General features: G+C 40.3%; 1 protein-coding gene across 4 annotated transcripts in view; it reads right to left on the reverse strand.

The window, feature by feature from the left end:
• Positions 1-549: 549 nt before the first annotated feature.
• The window catches only part of LOC140696739 (trafficking protein particle complex subunit 9-like), a 32,739-nt gene continuing 11,096 nt past the window's right edge, over positions 550-22,192 (reverse strand). For 2 of the 4 annotated variants that reach the window (XM_072962171.1, XM_072962170.1), the window contains exons 2-3: positions 16,091-16,145; positions 2,481-2,963 (exon numbers count right to left, since the gene is read on the reverse strand). In XM_072962171.1, the coding sequence (XP_072818272.1) occupies positions 2,715-2,963; positions 16,091-16,138 (297 nt within the window). In that variant the 5' untranslated portion in view covers positions 16,139-16,145 and the 3' untranslated portion in view covers positions 2,481-2,714. Of the gene's footprint in view, positions 641-2,480; positions 2,964-14,382; positions 14,461-16,090; positions 16,146-22,192 lie in introns of those variants that run through there. The other 2 variants (XR_012073216.1, XM_072962172.1) reach the window with 2 other exon arrangements.

Here is a 22,192-nt window from a genome sequence, read left to right on the forward strand (position 1 = left end):
GAACTGACCAAACTTACCCCACACAAAATCCTTAATATCCAAGTAGTCTGTCTTACAGAAATCTTTTCCCACAAAGACAGGAAAAAAGGGAAAGGCAGATCCGTGCAGTATTTCCACATTGTCAAAAGACCAAAGGCCGACACAAAACAAGAGATTGCAGAAAAGATAAAGGGGCTGAAATCAATGTCCGGAAAACCTAGCTAAGAATCCTAAATGGCCGAACTTCACTAACCTCAGCCCTGCCGCATCAAGAATGGAGCAAATAGCACCTAGTGGATTTTATTTTTAATAAATAAATAATGATCCAGTTCCTACCACAGGCAATTATACTAAGACTGAGTATAATTTCTACCAACAAATAGTGTACAAATCATAATTTCTACTTGATTCAAACTGCTTCTTCTATAAAATTTGAATCTTTTTATTCTTAAGACAGATTTGTGGCATATTACCTAGTGATAAAATTTTCAACTGGCTTGTATTAAAAAAGTTCACCATAGTGAGAGTTTATAACATCAGCTATTCCTTTTTGGGAAACCCATGTGCCTTGTCACTCTCTTTCATAAGATTTTCTGTGGAAAATTCAATCCTTCATTCAGGAAAAGGCTGAGCAATATATCTCATGGAAAACCGTCATAAACTGCAACACAAGAAAATGAAAATGACAGTGAGCAGCCCGTGAAGCCGGCAGACACACACAGCGCACGGCTGTGTTCCCACCTCGAATTTCTGTAACCAGCAGGGAAAATTTGCATTTAAAGAAATAGACATAAACACTTTTCAGGACCTGAGCACACAATTTTCATTTCAGGGTTTAATGGGCTTCCATTTAATTCTATGAGAAATGTATAAAACAACAGAACAACAGCTGAGATAGGGTTTAAAGTAACTTTTATGTCTTAGTGAAAATAAAGCCAACTGATAGTTATCATTTTTTACTTTATTTGATCTCACTCTCTTACTTTACCTCCCCAACCTCCTCCACAAAATGATGGTGAACATCCCCTCCTGGTTCAGAAGGCGAAGTAGAAAGTACCAATCACATGGAGGTGAGATTTGTTGTTTTGTTTTTCAAAACAAACAAGTTTCATTCATGTGATTTAATAATTAAGATCAGAAACAAAGTCTACTCAATAAATGGCAGCCAACACATGTCGTTATAGCTGCTCATCAGGTTTGGCCCCACGTTACACTCTTTTACATGGACATGTGCCTTGTGCTTTCATGGGAAACGGTGAGTGGGGACAGGGCCTCTGCTCTCACAGGGCACACAGCCTGGTGGGGGAGGAGGTGTTCAATCACTGCCCTTTTTTTAAATATACTTACAAATTATGGGAAATGCTATTAAAAAGAACAAAATGAGTCAATGAAAGTGAAAAATACAAGGACAGTATTTAGGCTGAGGGAAGACAGGGAACCTCTATGAAGAGCTGACACTCCACTGAGACCCAAAGGACAACTCCGGTGCTACAGGTGAAGGGCAGGGACACACTGATAAAGGGCTGACATCCAGAATATACCAAAATTTCTTTAAACTCAACAAGAAGGATGAATAACCTGATTAAAAAATGACCAAAATGCCTGAACACACACCTCATCAAAGAAGAAATCTAGATGCCAAAGAAGTCTATGGAAAGATGCTCCACAGCATCTGTCATCAAGGGGATGAAGACTGAAACAGCGAGGTATCACTGCACACCTGTCAGAACTGCCAAAACGCAGAACACTGACAGCACCAAATGCTGGTGAGGATGTGGAGCGACAGGAATTCTCATACATTGTTGGTGGGAATGTAAAATATCCCAGATACTTTGGAAGACGGTCTGGCAATTTTTTACAAAATTAAACGTACTCCTAACATATGATCCGGCAACTGTACTCCTTGGTGTTTACTCGACGAAATGGAAACTTATGTCCACACACAAACCTGCATACAGATGTAAATAGCAGCTTTATTCATAATCACCAGAACTCAGAAGCAACTAAGCTGTTCTTCAGTAGGTGAATGGATAAACTGTGGTCCATGCAGAAAATGGACTATTATTAGGTGCTAAAATGAAATGAGTTATCAAGGCATGGAAAGACACGGAGGAAACTTATATGCATATTATTAACTGAAAGAAGCCAATCTGGGAAGGTTCTGCAACTGTATGGTGTTCTGGGAAAGGGAAAACCACAGAGACTAAAAGATCAGTGGCTGTCAGAGGCTAGAGGGGAAGAAGCAATGAATAAGGTGCAGCACGGAGCATTTTAAGGTCACTAAGACAGACGACTCTGTATGATGATGTGATGGTGGATACATGTCATTGCACATCTGTCCAAACCCACAGAGTGCACACCACCAAGTGTAAATCCGAGTGTCAAGTATGGGCTCTGGGTGATGTTGACGTGTCAGTGTAGGTTCAACCATTGTCACAAATGCACGCTCTGGTGCAGGTGTCAATAGTGAGGAGTCTGTGGGGACAAACTACAGTTCATACACCCTATCCAGCCCCAGCCACTGCTGTTAATAAAGCTCTGTGGGTGTGTGGACTGTCCGGCTGCTCTGGCGTCTGAACAGCAGAGCTGAGCAGCTGCACCAGAGATCAGGAGGTTTGCAGACCCTGAAATATTTACTCCCAAGCCCTTGACAGAAAAAGTCTGCTGAGCCCTGTTCTAAACGAATCAAAATTCACCCTGATGAGACAGGACAGCAGGGCCCAAACCAGGCATGGTTAATGAGACTGATGCAATGTTTTAGTTCCAACACCTTTGCTGAAGTCCTGCAGGTCCAGCGACAGACTGTAGCCAGGAACCGTCTGCAGGAGGAGGCGGGAGCAGGCCTTCCCGCCAGGCTCCGGGATGCCGGGGGCCGCGCGCCGCACGGGGGCCACCCGCTTGAAGGAGGCGGACTTGCAGTGGAAGCCGATCAACTCATAGAGCTCGGAGAGGAGGCTGCACTGCTGAATTCTCTCCTCGGAACGCTGAAGCACAGGGAGAAAAGCAACAAGCATCTGAACGAAACATGTCAGTGAAAAAAGACCCGTAAAAAAGGTTTTCCCTTAAAACAGAGACCCGATGACACAGGAAGGAAGAGGAAGGCTGACTTCGTGCACTGACGGGACCGGATGCAGAAACGCAGGGAAGCAGCGCTGTGCAGACGCTCCAGACCCCCTCCGGGCCCCACCTCTCCGCGTTCCGCCTGTCCTTTTACTAGAAATGCCCTTATTCCCTGAAATAGAGGAATCTGCTACCTAAACATGGGACACAAAGAAGGGAAAGAGGAACAGGAAGGGAAAGTAAAGGAACAACAGTTCATCTAGACCCTAAGGTTTGGGCGGGACTTTCACCAAACACACAACCTCTCAAAGCACAGAGCGCACAGTGAGAAGCTGACAGTGTGACTGCGACTTCTTCTCCTTAAGCACCAGCTACCTGCAAGCACACGCTGCACCCGTTACTGAATCATTACAATCATCTCAGAAACAACTACTACCCCGGCTCACAGGCAAGGAAATCTGAAACTCAGGGAGGAATTATTATCATCCTGGACAAAGTCCCACAGACCAGAAGTGTCAGAGCCTCTGGCAGACCATGGACTAAAATGCTTCTCATCACCACGGGCCCTGAGCCTCAGGCTGAGGCCACGTCAGGTCTGCACGGGCCCAGAGCACAAGTCTGTGGGACAGGAAATGCTCCCACTCGAAGTGCCAGGCGAAGACCCTCAGGAAGCTATGTAATGAAACCAAATCCCCAAACTCATTTCCAACCCACTGCTCTGTCCGGGAGGACTGCTCAGCCCATCTGTACTGTCACCTGTGCACAGGCTGAGCAAGGGGCCCAGACAGGGACGTGACGTCCCAGTGGAAGTGGCTCGGAGAGGGCTTCTTCACAGGACAGACTCTCCCGGCTTCCAACGCTAACTCTTCGTTCCATTTCCAACTGGAAAGGAAGTTTAGACTTGCTTTCCTCTCCAGAAACAAAGAGAGTGTTAACATCAGCGGGAAACTCAAGACTGAGGAAGAGTCTCCAGGCCATTTGGAAGGATAGGCCGGGGAGGGAACAGAGACAGGGATCAGAAAGACCCGTGTTCCAGTCCAAAGTCTGCACGTCACTCGCTTTGACAGTTTCCTTTTTAATGCAGGTGATAAAGTCTAATTATGATTGTTGGGAAAACTAAATGAAATAACGTATTCCACTACCATAGGTGTAAAATCCTCCATGAGTGTTCCAGAAATGAATGTGATCATGGTTAGTTACTGTCTGCCAAGTCTTGTGTTCTAAACTCACATCACCCAACCAGAGATGTACCAGAGAATGCCTTACCAGCCAGCAGCCTTCTCCAACTTGGAAACTCACAGTGTCCGAAGAGCAGGCAGTGGTGGATACTTTGGGGCACTCTGGAGGTAGCACTCCAGTGATGACTTTAAAAAGCTGGGGAGAATTTAGGGGACCATACAGTTCAAATACAGAAAACTCATTCCGTGTCTACAAATATTCATCTCTAGCCATGATGATTCAGAGAGGAAATACACATTCAAACGTACATCATTTTCCCACATAAGTGCATCAAAACAATTTGGAAAGAATGTAACTTTCTTCTCTAGATCACACAGCGGGGATTACAAGGTTTGTACTGACAGCCCTACTTGTAAGTCATCTGCAAACGTAACTGGGTCCAATACCAGTCATCATCATTCGAAGAGAAGGATGGAAAAGAGCAAAGCCAAGCTAATACGCTCCATCCTTTTGTTTGGTTATGATGACACAGAGGAGACGGACAGCTCAATAAGGAACCACTCTGCCGTGATCACGGAGCCTGGGAGCGGGATGGACGGCAAGATGTATGATGCACCAGTAGCTGTGCCGCGCTTCTAGGCAGGTACCAAGACTCACCTCGACAAGATATCAAACGTTTATGCCCACGTCCTCATCACCTGACATGTATTAAAGAGAAATGAAAACATATAAAAGGCCAATACCCTTGGTTGGTACACCGTCCAAAGAGTAAAGTCACAGTTTGACAACTGGCCATCACGGTTCCCTGGGATTCATTCTTGGAGAACCTTAAAAGCCTCTCCTCTGTCCTCAAGAAGTGCTGCCTACTTGTCCTATCTTTGGCTCAGGGATACAGCACGTTCACGTGGACTTTAATGTCTGCACAGATTTGACTGTCTTTCTCCAGGTTCACTTGTCCATTCTGAAGAGGCCTGAGTTAAGTCCATCTTCCATAAGATCAACTCCCTCCAGTGAGAACTCAACGAGCCTGCAATTACAAGCCAACTGAACAGGACTGTCCTCTGCTAAAAATGTCACCCACCCTTCATTGCTTTCATAATCTCCTCTCCTGGCTAATTGCAACAGACCAACAACACCCTCCACCAAGTTCCCCAACTATGTCAAGTAGAAAGTAAGGTCCATAAAAGAGGAGACAACTCCAAAGTCACCTCTGAATTCCTAGCATATAATAATGTCAATAAATAGAACAATGATTATTGCTTCTTTCCTTTAAAACCTTTCTGGTTATTTAAGTGAGACCATGGAAGGGAGGTATTTGGGTCCAGTATCTTGATATAGAAGACTCTGGAGGCCTTTTTTGGAATGGCGGTCCACTGAATCTTCAAAACACAACAACTCTTTCCGGGAGGAGCTGAGATTTTCTACCAGGAGTTTGTGGTCACTCTCATGCCATAACAGCTTTAAAATAAATCCTTACATTGTATATGTTATTTTTTCCCTCTTCGAAAAAAATTGACTTTCCTTATTTCCTTGCCTTGAGGAATGTATTTTTTCTTTTATTTCAAATTCACCCTTTTGTAAAGCAGGATTCTCAGGATGTACTTGGCCTTACATAAGAACAGCCATCCAACACCCAGTGTGAGAGGCCTCGGGCTCACCTCCTGCCCTCCTGCCAGGGCAACTGAATCTCAGTTCAGGAGCCAACCTGCACCCCAGGGCTTCTAAGGCACACATATCTCCCAGAATCCCTACTTTCTGGTTTGTCTTGGCTTCTGAGGATTTCCCCTCATTTTCTTGACAATTAGCCTTGCAGCTTGAAAGATGAAGAAGGAAGGTTTTATTTCTTAATCTGCATTTTAAGGAACTTATGTAATGAAGGTTTTCACGAGTTTTTAGAACCCTCCATCGCCGAGACAGAAAGCATACTAGATATTTTCTAAATTTAGCTATCATGTGCATCTTTTCTTTGATTTTGTTTTCTTAACTGCTAACAGACTTTTTTAATTAAAAAATAAATTAAGGCCCGCAAATAGGATAGAAAATTGAAGGGTCAAACAATATTAAAGGGCAAAGACAGAAAAATGAAAAGTACTCTACAAAGTTAATAGAATACATACACTATGGATCAGATCAGAAATTCTCAGTAACAGCTAATTGAAACCTGACCATGAGGTAAAACGTCTCTCCTGTCAGGAGATGGCCAACAGAAAATAGAATTAAACCAACAAACTAAAATTCTAAGTCTGGCGAGGTATAGAAGTCTACCAGCTAAATGTGTCCTCTTCTGGAAAAGAGGGAGAATCACCAGCTCTTTTCTGTGGAGCCTGAGCCCAGGGAAGGGCGGTGAAGTGAGCTCTGTAAGTTCCCAATTAGCAAAGTGAGTGATGAATAAAGAGACGTGAGCTTTGATGACAGAGATGATACTACTATTCACTTGTCCTGTCAAGTATGACTTCATACTCAGTGATCAATACCTGGGCGTCCTCAGGGATTGAGATTATAGGAAAATGCACAGCCCGGGCCCAGACCTCCTCTGTGAGCTCGTGACACTGCACTTAGATATCTCAAGGGTACCTCCAACTCCACCTGTAAAGAGCTGACTTCACGGTGCTCCTCCAATAGCCGTCCTGCCCAAGGCCCCTGGTCTGGGGGCAAGATCTCCCTGCCTCTCCCAGCTCAGGCCCATCACTCACAGATGTGACTGGACCCCTTTTTCAGGGCCCAGATATCTTCAGTCACCAAGTCCCACCACCCACAACTGACCTACCATGTACTCACTGGCACTCACTCAGCACTGACTCTGTGCTGTGGACCACACTGCACACTGTGCACACATTATCTCACTGGATTTCCACAGCAGTCCTGGGAAGTCGGTACATCATTGCTTCAATTGATTAGGTAAATTGTTTCACTTCCTTGAGTGCGTCATCCAAAGTGTCACGGCTACTGAGCCACAAACCTGGGACTCAAAATCACTTGAAAACTGAACACTGCTACACCTCACAGCCACCCTACTCTGACTCATCACATCATCTCCTGCCGAGCCTTCTAAATGTTTCTAAGCATTCTACAAGACAAAAGTGACCTACGAGAGCACCCCACTCCCCTACATAAAATCTGTCAATGACGGTCCACTGCCTTTAGGAAAATGCCCCACTGGGCCTGAGCATAGCCCAATGGCCCGGCATCTGCGTTCCCTGCTCAGCCACGCCACCTCACCCACCACGTAGTTCTACATGTGCCGTGTGCAGACAGGGATGCTGATTCCGTTCAACCCGGGGCTCGTCTCACTCAGACAATGATCACCCTCTTCAGTGGTCACCCTCTTCAATGCTGACACTCAGAAAAATGTTTTCTTGGGATGAATCAATATCTTTTTCCTTACAACTTCCCATCATTGCTAATGAGCTCCCCACAAAAGAGAGAAGACTTAATCCTCAGTCTCCTTATCTGTAAAGTGCGAATAACAAGGAACTATGAGTGGTTTTAAGAGAAATAATTTTCATGTGAGTCTGCGGGACAATTACCAACATACAGTAAGCACTCAATATTTGCTTTCTTAATATTAATAAAAATAGATTCCATTCTAGCAACCTTCAATCACTGCTTTATGGCTTTGTCCATAAGACCACCAACAAACTGTTGGGCGAACCGCTTTGAGCAGATCAGCATAAGCGTACTGGGAGAGGTAAACGCTGACTCCATTTACAGCTGCAGCCAACCAGCACTACGGGTTGGGGGCAGCTTGCTCAAACTCTTACATGTTGCTTGAGCATTTAGTTGTAGCTATTGAATAAAGACAGGTATTATTTAGTCAAAGCTCCTGAAACATAAATCTTCAAAGATTGATGCAAATTAGGTTTCAAGTACAACACACACACTAGAAATTATTTGAAAATTTTACTCTTAGATCCTCTGCACATCAAAAGGGCATGTTCTTAATGTATCTGACTAAATACACTGAAAGGATTATTTAAAAGTAATTAAGATGAACCATCCTGAATAACCTCAGTATCATCTGCACAAAGCCCCACCCAAGGGTCTCATTTCTCACGTCCACATAGGTGTTCAGGCAGCTTAACCTAGGTCTTGGTTTCTTATAACACAGGGATGGGAAGAATTGTGGATAGATTTATGTAGCAAATACAAACCTAGGGTATTTGCTGTGAAGGAATCCTAGAAATAAATAAATTGATATATAGTCCCACCCTTAGGAAGCTCAGCCTTTCCATTTACAACAGCATTAAAAATAAAATGAGAGATACATTTAACAAAATTTTACAAGATTTGTACATTGAAAATTTTGAAGTATCACCAAAAAATATTTAAAAGATCTACATATATGGAAGGCATCCCATGTTCATGGAATGGTAGACAATATTGTCAAAAATGTTAAGACTCCTCAAAGTGCTCTACAAATTTAATGGAATCTCTATCAAAATTCCAGCTGACTTCTTTCTAAAAATTGAAAAATTGTTCCCAAAATTCATATGGAAATGCAAGGCGCCCAGGTCAGCCAAAACTATCTTGGAAAAGAAGAGCAAAGTTGGAGGACTCACTCAAAGGTTACTACAAATCTATAGTACTCAAGTCATTATGGTACTGGCATAAGTTTGGATGCATAAATCAATGAGACTCAATAAAAAATCCAGGGGGAAAACTTACATTTACAGTCAGTTTTCCACAAATTTGCCAACAACACTCCATTGAAAGAATAGTCTATTCAACACATGGTGCAGATACACCTGGGTATCTGCAGGCAAAAGAATGAATCTGGAATCTGGACCCCTGTATTTTATATAACAAATAAATATTAATTCAAAATGGATCACAGACAGAAACGTAAAAACTAAATGTATAAATTTTCTAAAAGAAGACATAGTATAAATCTTTGTGGTCGTAGTATAGGCTATGGCTTCCTGGATACAATACCAAGGGCATAAGTAATTAAAAAAAAAAGCAGATAAAATTGACTTCATCAAAATTAAAACCATTTGTTACAAAGGACATAATCAAGAAAGTGAAATGAAAGAGGAAGGGGGTAGCTCAAGTGATAGAGTGGGTTCTAGACAAAAATAAGAACAAAGAAAAAATCTAATTACCTCCCCTATAAAGAAATTGTTTTAATGTTTAAAAAAATTACAGTGAAACGACAGTCTGCAGAATAGGAGAAAAATTTTGCAAAGCATATATCTAATAATAGGCTAGTATCCGGGATATAAAACAAATGCTTACAACTGAGCAATACAAAGAAAATCGACCCAATTCTTAAATTTGCCAAGGATTTAAATAGATACACAATTGGCCAATAAGCATATGAAAAGATGCTCAGCATCAATAGCGAAATCTAAATCAAAATGAGATCTCATTTTACACTCACTAGGATGGTTATAATCAAATCTTGGACAATAACAAGTGTCGGTCAGGAGGCAGAGAAATGGGAACCCTCAATACACAGCCGTTGGAAAGCGGCAATGGTGCAGCTTCTTTGGAAAAGCCTGGTGTTTCCTCAAAAGATTAGAGTCATATGGCTCAGCAATTCCACTCCTACATATAGAGTCATCCCTCAGTATCCTCGGGGGGTTGCTTTCAGGAACACCCCACCCTGGATACCATAATCCAAGGATGTTCGAGCCCCTTTACAATCAGCCATCTGGATCCATGAAGAGGAAACTACAGAAGAGGCGGGCCAACTGTACAGCCAACAGAATGAAAACATATTCTCGCAAAATCTTTCACATCAATATTCATAGCAGTATCATTCAGAGTAGCCAAAAGTTACTAACAATATCCATCCATCAATGAACAGATAAACAAAATTACCAAGAATAGTCCGACAAACTTTTGGTCATTGAATCTTTGACAAAGGAGGTGAGAACATACAATGGAGTAAAGGCAGCCTCTTCAGCAAATGGTGTAGGGAAAACTGAAAAGCTGCATGTAAATCAATGAAGTTAGACTACTCCCTCACAGCATACACAAATATGAATTCAAAATGGATAAAGACTTAAACATGTAGACAAGAGAATATAAACCTTTTAGAAGAAAACATAGGCAAACATGTGACATATATCTCAGCAATGTTTTCCTAGAGCAGTCTACTCAAGCAATAGAAATACAAGCAAAAATATACAAGTGGGATCTAATTAAACATACAAGCTTTTGCACAGCTAAGGAAACAGTAAGCAAAACTAAAAGACAACCAACCTATGGAATGGGAGAAAATAGTTGCCATAAATGAAACTGACAAGGGCTTAATTTCCAGAATATGTAAATAGCTTTTATACTTAATAAGAAAGAAAAACAAACAATTCAATTCAAAAATGGGCAGAAGTCCTAAAGAAACATTTCTCCAATGAGACATACATATGGCCAATAGGCACATGAAAAAATGTTCAATATCATTATCAGCGAAATGCAAAACAAAAGTGCAATCAAGTACCAACTCTCACCAGTCAGAATAGCCATCATTCCGAAGTTCACAGACAATAAATACTGGAGAGGCTGCGGAGAATTGGGAACCCTCCTACACTGTGGTGGGAATGCAGTTTGGTGGAGCCATTGTGGAAAACTGTATAGAGGTTACTCAAAAGACAAAAAATTGACCTCCCATATAACCCAGCAATCCCACTTCTGGGCATATATCCAAAAGGATCTGTAATTCAAAAAGACACCTTCACCCCAATGTTCACAGCAGCACTGTTTACAATAGCAAGACATGGAAACAACCTAAATGTCCAGTGACAGATGACTGGATAAAGAGGTTGCAGTATATTTGTCCAATAGACTACTATTCACCCATAAAATAATAATAAAATAATGCCATTTGCAGCAACAAGAATGGACCTAGAGAATGTCATTCTAAGTGAAGTAAGCCAGAAAGAGAAAGAAAATTACCATATGAGATCGCTCACATGTGGAATCTAAAACAAAACAAAACAAAACTAAACAAAACAACCAAAGAAACAATAAGATAAACTTATCTACAGGACAGAAACAGACACAGAGACACAGGAACCAAACTATGGTTACCAGAGTGGAGAGGGTGTGGGAAGGAATAAATTGGGAGTTCAAGATATGCAGATAGTGAGTATGTATAGAATAAACAGCAAGATTACACTGTATAGCACAGGAGAATATATTTAATATCTTGTAGTAACTTATGTTCAAAAAAATATGAAAATCAATACACGAATATTCCTATTTAACTGAAGTGTTATGCTGTACACAAGAAACTGACACAACATTATAAACTGGCTAGACTTCAATGAAAACATTTTTAAATAGACCAAAAACGAAAAAAAAGAAAAAGGATATTATCAAACACAAAGAATAAAGTACTAATTCAGGCTGCAATATGGATGAACATTGAAACTCTACTAAAATAAGCCAGACACAAAATACCAAATAGTGCCCTTTAAGGTGAACAGTATCTAAGCGTTTATCGTACTACTCCTGTAAATTTTCCGTAGGTTTGGATTCTATCAATATCAAAATAAAATGTATTATTCATTAAAAACATAAAACACTTCCTCACAGGAGGGCTTTAATTGTTAAATGCAGAAATGCATGTAAAGCTTTGGAACAACATTTTGCACGTCCACAGACAGTCAGTATTGTCACTGCCACTCAGAGGGTGGTGCCAGTGCTGATGAGAGCTGCCTCCACTCGCTCCCCTGCAGACAGTAGTGAGGGCCTGAGCTCTGACAGGCAGGGTTTGCGTGAACCTGGGTCAGACACATCCACGTCCCAGACTCTGCGTTACCCAAATTTCTTATACAAACTGCAACATGAAATGTAAACACGCTAGAGGGATGTATCATACAACACAGGGAATACAGCCAATGTTTTTCAGTAACTGTAAATGGAGCATCTATTGTACAGATGAAACATATATCATATATTAAATCAGCTATATAATTATAAATAATTAAAAACTATTTTAAAAATTTTATCACTGTAATAGCCAATTCGGTTTTTAAATAACTACTAAACAGCTTAGAATGTATAAAACCATTTAAGTGTGCTGTTTGTTTACATATTTATTTACTTAGAGCCTCCTGCTAAAAGAGAAATTAATCAAATATTTTCAACACAGCTTAACAACCATAACAACAAAAAGGCAAAACTGAGTGAAGAGAAAATGGAGATTCAATGCTTTAATGATACCAGGGGGAGATAAAGTCATAAAAATGGATTCCATGAAGTCAGGGCAAGTGTTATAGGCCGACTAGAAATTCAGCTGTAAGATTCTTGGCAGCTAAAGAAAAAAGAAAAAGATGATGGGGCTGGTGGTAGAGCATGTGCTTAGCGTGCATGGGGTCCTGGGTTTAAGCCCCAGGGCCTCCACTAACAGATAAATACACCTAATTACCTACCACCCCAAAAGAGCCCCAAAGAAAAGAAAGAGAAATTCTTTTCCAAAAAACCTTGATATTAAATTTGGATTAAATACTTAAAGAAGAAAAATAGGAAAGATAAGTGACACAGTGAAGGAAAAGCCCAGCTGGGCTAACAAGCTAAGTCACATATCCAAGTGTGATAAGTGTCGGTTTACTGATCTAAGTTTTGCTGGGCTAACTCGTAAATCCAAGGTCAACAATTGTCAGTAACGTGATCTGTTCCAAATTGATAAGATTCAGTGCACTGATTCCTTGCTTTTTCTTGTTTGAGCCTTATTGGCTAATAGCCCCATACTTGTAATTAAGCCTATAAAACCTCATGTGCAGGTCTTGGAGGTGCTCAGACCTTCAGAACAGAAGCCGCTCTGAGCCCGCTAGCATTGTAAATCTCAGTACTCCAACCCTCCGAGTGGTGCTTGTGTCTTGGCTGGTCTGTTTTTTCCGCAACAACACAAGCGATAATGCCCGTGACATAAATCTGCGGTGGCTGCTGGCAGGTCCCCATGTCTCACGTGGGAAAATCTGAAACATCCTTCTCAACACTCAGAGTCATCATAAGCCAACCCCACACCTCAAACTGTTAAATGCAGGAGAACAGGCAGGGCCCGGCCTTTGCTCTCTCTGTGTCATCACAGTGAGACAGGATGGAAGGGGGCAGAGAACAGCCATTCAAGGAAGGCCACAGCAATTAACAACAAAATGGTGAAGGATTCAACCCCCAATAGGCCTTGAGGCTCAGGATGAAGAGATTTAACTTCTAGCAGAGCTTGAGTTTCATTAAACACCCATTGTAATAGTAACATTGTGAATAACCCGGCCCCAGGCACCAGGGCAATTGCAAGGCTAGCCACAAAAGGTCACAGGGTGGGAAATGGCTTACTCCTTGGGAATCCCGGCCCCTTGCCCTAAGGCTGGTCCTTCTACTTATTAGCATATGAAGCCACCAAGCCCAAGAAAATGAGCAACACAGCGCCACCTCGCGGGCACCCATCTCTCTCCCTCTTCGGAGAAGGCCCACACTCAGTCTGTGGAGTGTGTACACACTTTTAATCTGAGCATCAAACCCCCACACGTCGTGAAGTTTCTCTTGCATTTCAATGTATCTCTCTGAATAAATCTACCTTTACTCAACACTGGCTTGCTCTTGAATACTTAACTGCATGAAGCCAAGGAACAAAATCTGGTTGGGCACATCCCAGGGGCTCAATCAAAGCCTGGGACATAGCCCTTCTCATGCCCTACTTTTTTTTCTTGTATCAAAAGGACTGGGTTGTGAAGGGAGCTCTCAGGCCCCAGCTAAGGGACAGAAGCAGCCAACAGGGCTCCAATTGGCGGGCAGCCTCTCCCCCAGCAGGGGAATTGGGGTCGGCCCGGTTCTCTGTGTTTGTTGTGATGACACCCCAGCCAGAGAGCGTTCTCCTAGGCCTGTCGTCACAAAATCCTTTTCTCCAAAATACAAGCATATCATGTCACAATCCTTTTGTTCAACCAGGAAATGTTCAACCGACTTTTTCCCTCCCCAGTAAAGTACCCAACTGTCCTCCCTCCCATCCCACCACTTCTTTCTTTGTGAGAATTCTGCACTCTCCACACACCATCCTGAACGCAGGTGCCTTGCTAGCTGGACCCGAGATGCTTCATTCTCACACACCCTGCATCCTTTCACTTTCCCCTTTCTACCTTAAAAAAGCCTTTCCTGAGTCACCCACTCCTCTGATTTGACTTTCACAAAGTACTGAGGTTGCAGTCACTTTGTAAATACCTCCCAGGTTTTGGCTGGGTTTCCTTCCCAAGATCTTCATTAAGGAGCTGCATGAAGAAGTTTAAAGAGGCTAGTCTTACATCTGAGTGGATTAGCCTGCATAAAATTAAAATGGCTTTGAAGAGAGAATTAACCAGGAACAGAGAGGTCGCAGGTCGTTGTCAACAGTGTCATGAGGCAAAATGTTCTTCAAACGCTCAGAGTGGTTTCTGAACGCGGAGTTGGCAGGGAGGAGATGCCAGGAAGTGAGTGGGGTGAGGGACACAGGGTACGCTCCCCCAGCTGGGGAAGAATTGAATTTTTTTCTAGCTTTCAAAACAATTTCTTACTACCTTTTTCTCTTATTGTCACATACCATTTCCTACGAATTAAGAATATCAATATCAGTCATTTGGGCCGCTTCAGAGAAGCTACACGATGCCATTCACATGGCTGGGATATGACAGCCACACCAGTCTAGGTGGAAAGACCAGTGGGGTATTTCCAAGGAAATCACGGGCATGCAGCAAACTCCCCATTTTCAATGACCTCATCTCAAAAGTGGGGCCAATAAAACTACCAAGAAAAGTGCGTGATGATTATGGCCGACATCTGTTTACTAGGTAAGTGCCCGTGACAGCTGCAACTGAATGGGGAATGATTATGATTAACAAGGCCCTGTCTATCTGGCCACAAACGCCCTGCCTTCCTGCCTTGGTGCAGCAGCAGAGCTTGTTTAGCTGAGATGAACGCCCCCAGAGCAGCCCCGACGGGAAAACCCCCAGCTCTGCACGGCGAGGCCTGTTCCTTTCCTTCTCAGAGTTGATCACAGTTTGCAGTCGTCTGTTTTTATGTTTATCCCTTTTCTAACTGCCTCTCCTTCGGAGTTTTTGCTCAAACAGCGCAGGGCAAGGTGTTTCTTGCGACCTGCCGGATATTCTGGGCTGGGAGACAGCTGAACCCACATTTGGCTCTGGTGCTGAACGGAGAGGGCAGAAGGCCCAGGGACCCATGCTGAACTGAGGCCCCTGCACCCAAAATTATGGTCTGACTTTGGACAAATAGCACAGTGTTTTTACCCTGAGATTCCTCATCAGTCCATGAAAATAACTGCCCACGGCACACAGAATTACAAGGATTAAAGGAAATCACCAAATTCACAACCTAGCCAAGGGGCTGCCAGTGCGTCCTCAAAAGACAAATGCTGCCTTTCGGCTCTGACACACGCCAAGCGTGGCGGCCGCACACAGTAAACACTGCTAAGTGCCAGTGTGTTAAGTGCTTCATGTGTGCTATAATACTCTTTAGAATTTACAACAATCCCAGGAAGAAACTAATATTATCACGCCCATTTCACACATTCACCAACAGGTTAAGAGAGGTTACATTCTAGTCCAAGGCCCTATGTTGATGAAATGGCGATTTAAACCGGAATCTGGGCCCAGGCCTTGGCTCCAACTCTCTCCCATCCACCTGACCACTTGCCTATGAAATCCACCTGTCCAATACACAAGTTTCCAGCCGGCCAGCTCTTAAATGCAATGTGTGCCAACGTTTCTCAATGTTGGTTAATTACCATAAACTGTTCTCAGAAACCACTACAGAAAAGAAAGGAATTCTGCATTGCGTTCTCATGTAATGTGCAGAAACCCTTCCCTACACCACTAAATCCTTTTGTATGCTTCCTCCATGTTTATGTATGCACACGGCTTACTAAAGTAGAAGGTACCTGCAGTAATTCCATCTCGGTTGCTTTCCAAGTTTGCAGATTATCCATAATCAGCCTGTGAATGAAAATACCACAATGTGAATGAAAATACTGCAACCATGTCAGTAAACAAAGAATGCTGAAACCAACTCATTAGCGGCTGCCACCACCCCCAACGAGGACAGGCCTGCAGCCCAACCTCTCAGCCACTCACAATGGTGCCCTCTGAGCAGACTCAGAATAAGAAAGGACAGGATACTTGCCCTAGATAGCTAGGTGCTCGTCTAAAGTATGAATTCAGTGAGTCCAAAATATTTGCTTCCTCCCATACATAGAAAAGCACTACAGTCCTGAACTTGAGATACCTGGCTTTCTTTAGATAACAAGCAATCTTTTATTGTTCCAACAACCTGGTCTTTGTTGTAAAGCCCCTATATATACTAGCTCCTCCGCAACCCATTTGTAGTAGTCCCTCAGAGAGATCTGACAGGCTGTCATCCCGTCTCGAGTCCTCCCACCAAATAAAACATAACTCTTAACTTTTAGGCTGCACATGTATTTCAGTCAACAGTTTTGGACACCATGAAGGGACCCACGGCAGACTTCTCTCCACCTGGACTCTCCGAGTAACTGAAGCCTTGGTACCAGCAGTGGCCCTTTGTGCCCATCAGCCTCCTCGGGGAGTCCAGATGAATTTGGGTGAGTCTCTCCTGTTTCTCAGATCTCACATACTGGCTGATGATCCTGAGTTTCATCTGGCGGTGTATCCAGGTACATGGCCCTCCAGTTGAAAGAAACTGGGGTGAATTACCCACCCAGTGGAGACATACTGGGTGGGCCCTGGTTGTACAATAACGGGAAAAACCCACCTTGAGGAGACGTCCGAAGTGGGGTTGATGGAAACATATGAGGAAAATACTCACCAAGTGGAGACATCCCGAGTGGGTCCAAGTTGAAAGACACTGGGTTCAGGACTGAGTGGTCAGGTAAGAGCCTGGTCTAATGTTTTCCTCAATTTGGTTACCTCCATTGAATTTTTCAGGATAAAAGTAAAACTCTTATGAGGAACATTTCAACTCCAAAAATGAGGCCCTCCTCCTGGCTGGCAACAGCTTTCTCGGGTGACAGAGAACCTTGCAGGAGTGGTATATGCAAAGACTTCATGCCATTAGAGTTGTCCCTGTGGGAAATCTTACTAGCAAATTTATTCTGAGAACCCGACCTTACAATGGGGAATAGAAAATTAAAAAAAAAAAAAAGAAGAACAGAAAAGTAATTAAAAGAAATGACAGATTGCCAGCCTCCAACTGTTACCCCAGCCAGGTTTATATACGTACAAAACTTACAACATTAATTGGGAATTAGAAAAAATAAAAACTCACTCTGAATGTACCTAACCAGGCCCGATAAAAACATTTTTCGCAATTCTGAACTTATAAAAACAAAATCCCCTTTAGGGGGAACTTGGATTTCTCTTCCTGTGTCCTTGAAATGTAAATGTTGTATCTTTCTCTGGGTGTTTTAAGTGTGTGTATGTATGTGTATATATGTGTACTTTTTTTTTAAAGGAAACCTTGGACTCTGCCATACAAAACGTAGAAGTATTATGTACATATGGTGGCCACGCAAATAAATTGGATTCTAAGCAATTCTTTGTACCAATATTCAGATATTTTACCATCTTAAACTTTGTTGCATCAGCCTGGACCACAAAGGCCTTTAGCTTTTGGAGAGTAAACCTTTGAAATTTATTTAGGCAACACCCCACTCTCATGTGGAAGGGCCTCTTCAACTGATTTTAAAACAATCACTACATATATATATTCTATATATATAGAAAAATATATATATATATATATAAAAATATTTATATATATATTTATATATATATAAATTGATGGCCATAGGATGGATCTTTTAATTTGGAAAAACTTTTCAATTTGTGAAAGTTGAAATGAGATCTCATTATAAGTAGCTGTTTTATTGGTACCTATTAAATCAAGTTTAAAGGTAGAAAATTATATCTAATGGTTAACCTAAGAACTTAGTTAAAAAAATAAACCTGGTTTGAAAAGCTACATTTATGTTTTTCCTTTCCGATAAATGGTTCTAGAGATGCTAATAAAAACTTAGAATAATTAATGTTAATTAGTTTGAATAACTGGAAAAAGGATCGTAAAAATTTTGAAAAAAAAAAAAGAACAGGGCTTATCCCAAATGGATAAATATTTTTATATGGTTACTTTGAATGAGGTAAATAAATTGGATATTTTTGGATTTAGATATAAAGTTTTGATACTACACTATTTAAAGTTAAAAAAAAAAGGGACAAAGAGATCACCTACTGCCCCCCAACATTAAAGTTCAAACAAGTCCGTTTTATTTACCACAGTTTAAAATATATGTATATATAGACTGAAATACTTGAATAATGATTGGGACAACAGACCAATTAATCAAATTAAAAATTGAGAAGGGCCTAAGCTCTTTGGCTGAAAGTTGGGCATCCTAGAGACTGTTCTATAAAATTAGATACAATGCACAAAAAAAAAAAAGGCTTCTGGCACTCCTTCTAGAAATAAGAATTATTGATTAAACCTAATAAATATAAAAATTAAAGGTATAAGATTTAATAAAATTGAGATAAATTTTGTAAAATTGGTATATTTAAACGGTCTTTATATAAAACTTTTGCTTAATTATGTTGTGGGATAGATATATTTCAACAGAAATACGCCTCCCCTTCTTGGTATTATAAGGCTGGGCACATACCTGTCCCTCAGAAAATATTAATTGAACAAAGTAAAGGAAACCAGTAGAGTTACATGAGCCATTTAATATAACGTAAAACTGAAATCTAATATTCAGTGGCTAATAAAAAATATAATAAATGTTTTACCCTGGGTTTAACTTATAACTCAAGGAAAAGAGACCTTACTAAATGCCTTATGCAAGCTTTGGAAGACATGATAAAGTAAACCTTAAAGTTTTAAAACATGGAATTCTTCGTTTACTGCTCTTCTCACTGATACTAAAATGCCAATTAAGGAGATAAAATTGGGTATGGGTGACAGCAGTTCTCTGGGGACCTGGACGCGTGTGTCTTTGTCTTGCAGATCAGAAATATAAATACAACAAACAGTGACCTAGGATTGAGCCTAATTAGCTCAACAAAATAAAACTTAAGGCCAAGAAACTTTTGGCATTTGAGAACTCAGAACTCTGACGGGTCCTTCAGACTTTGTGAAGAAATCTTAACTGTCTATTTCATAAATAGTAAGCCTTAGTGATTTGAGCCAGCAAATTCAGCTTACTCCAACTATTATTACACCTATCTTATAAGTAAGTTTAATAGTTAAGCTATGAGATCTCTTGCTTTTGTCTGTTTATAAGCCTGTGTACACATTATAGATGTGAGATATTTCTACTGCTAAAAAAGAAAAATCAAAGTCAAAGAGCTCTGCTTAATTGATGTAAAAAATAAGAGCTTAAAAATTAAGTATTTTTAAAATAAAAACTGAACAAATTCACTTTCAGCATCACATGAAATGGAAAATATTCAATATTAAGGTAATATTTAATATTGTTTAGTTTAAGTATGTTCTAATTAACATAGACATCTTTAAAGTCATCAATATTAAGTATAATAACTTTACTGTACCTAGGTTAAATGAAAGTCAAATAAGATCCTTCTATATCTGTTGCAGATTTGTCAAAAAAAAAAATAACAGTAATGGGGTGTGGTAAAATTTTAAGGAAATTTAATGCAAATGAGATGAGAACTTAGGGTAAATTCTTTCAAATACATTTTTAAAATGTATGTTTAAGATAATCTGTAAATGTTTGGTATCTTTAAATTCTAGATTTGTGCTAAATTATGTTAAATGATAGGATTTTATTAAATAGCTATGCCATTTTCAGATAAAATAAGATTGAAAGATGAATTACTTAACATTTAACTTCCTCTTACAGTGAAACTAAGGTGTTTAGAAATATTAATAAATGGTTGGTGCCACCCTGAAATAGTCTCTATTAGTAAGGGAATGATCTCAGTTTCCTACCAAAGTAATATAAATGTGTAAAGGAAGACATAACAATGAAATTATATTTTGTTAATGAAACATAGTGAATTTCTCCTGAAGCTGGTTACTTCTGAATGGAAGAGAAAATAAGGGACACACTAATATGAGTATAGAAATCTGTGGAAGGCTTGTGGAAGAGGAAACCTGAGGAAAGAGTTTTGTACGTGTTTAGAATTGGCTAAGTTTAGAATCAAATTGGGCAAAGTAAATGAATCTTAGAAGTAAGCTGGTACAAGAATAGATTTGGTTTTCTCTCTGTTAAGAGGAAAAATTTTTCTTAAAATGTTAATCCACCTTCAGTAACAGATTGTAAAACTTCTTATACCACTTAGCTGATATGTTCTGCCTTTACCTTTGACGTATTTTCTTGTTAATGAATAAGTACTACTTTACAATGATCTATATGTTTATCTGACCAAGTGTTCTGAAATCTTTAAAAAGATCCCCAAGTATCAATTTCTAATTAAAGTTCTTTTAATCTCCAGTTAAGTTTGGGATGCTACAGAGGGCCCCTGAAACATCCCAAGGAGAGATTTTGAACTAGTAAGTTTCATTTGCCATGTTAAATATCATGGTATTGTCAAATGAATCATAAATCTTCTAAGGTTATATTGAATGAGAAAATATTATTAATATAAATACTGTAGAAATTATATGGACTCCCTAAAATTCTGGTATATCTGAAATGTTAAAAGTGATATTTCTGGGTATAGTGACCAGGTTTCTTTATAGATTATTGTGTAACGGTGTTTAACCATGCTTTTAAATCTTTTGTCATATATAGACAGCTAATTGTTTTCTTCTCATGATTTTGAAAATGCTTGCTCTTCATGGAGATTTACTGATTTCTAATAAATTTCAAACTATAGCACTGAACTAAACAGGGTAAGAAATTTTTAATATGCAATGAAAACTATGATTAAAAGGATTAGTTTTGTGGGACTGAGTAAACTGATGAATATGGTTACAGTTTTTGATTTTGTTTGAAATACTACTGGTTTTAACCTGTTTCCCATTCATAAAGAAACTCTTCCTCTTAGGCTAGTTATGAATCACAGAAATTTGATAAATTATATCTATGTAAGCAGACTTGAAACAGTTATCTTTTCTCTCTATATGATCGCTCAAGAGACTAAGAACACTTAGGTCCCCAGTGGCTCTATGAGACAAATGAGGAAGATCATCTCTTAACAGATATAGGAATCTCAAGTTATTTTAAGGATTTTAAAGAGAAAAGAATTTACCTAAATCTGTAAGGCAGAAATCCATGACAAGCACTTGACGTGGCTTTCCTGGCCTTAGCAAATCTTATTAACATTCTACCCTGAGACACCGTATTAAAACTTCCAACACAGCCAATTTTAAAAACCCTATATGATCAAATAATCAGACTTTAAATGTAAAGAAATTAATCTTGATTTAGCTGTATTTGAGAAAAATGAGTGTAACTTTAGAGAGAGAAAAAGACTTTATTTTAGTGAATATTAAATTCTAGTTCTGTTAATCGAGGTCTATATTTACTAAGACACTTCCCAAATCATTCCTTGCTGTTATGTCACATTGCTGTACAGTTTAATTGAATTATGAAAAGGATACACTAGGTTTGTTTCTGAAGCTCAGTAATCTATCCTTGGGTTAAGTTCCAATGCCCCATGACCTGCAGTCAGGGGATTATACACACTGGAACAGGCATGACTTAAAGAACTGTCTCCAACCTGAACAGAAGGACACTTTTTCAGGTACTCTTAACTAGACCATACACACCAAAGCTGAAGGAAACGGACTTTCGGATTCATTTCCTATCAGAAACAGCCCCTGCAGTGCACTGGCCTATAGAGCACTGCTCACCTTAAAACAATGCCCAAATGGAGAAAAAGCTACCAGGCCAGGATCAGTAGGAGACGAGATCTGAGGTAGAAAGCTGACCCAAGACACCAGACCAAGTTTGTATAACAATTACTTTGACAATTTCTCCTAAGTTTGTTTATGAACTACTCCAATTGTTAAGTTTATGGTAAATTACCTATGTATAGTACTTCTG

Source organism: Vicugna pacos, chromosome 6 (assembly GCF_048564905.1).
Source record: "Vicugna pacos chromosome 6, VicPac4, whole genome shotgun sequence".
Taxonomy (NCBI): Eukaryota; Metazoa; Chordata; class Mammalia; order Artiodactyla; family Camelidae; genus Vicugna; species Vicugna pacos.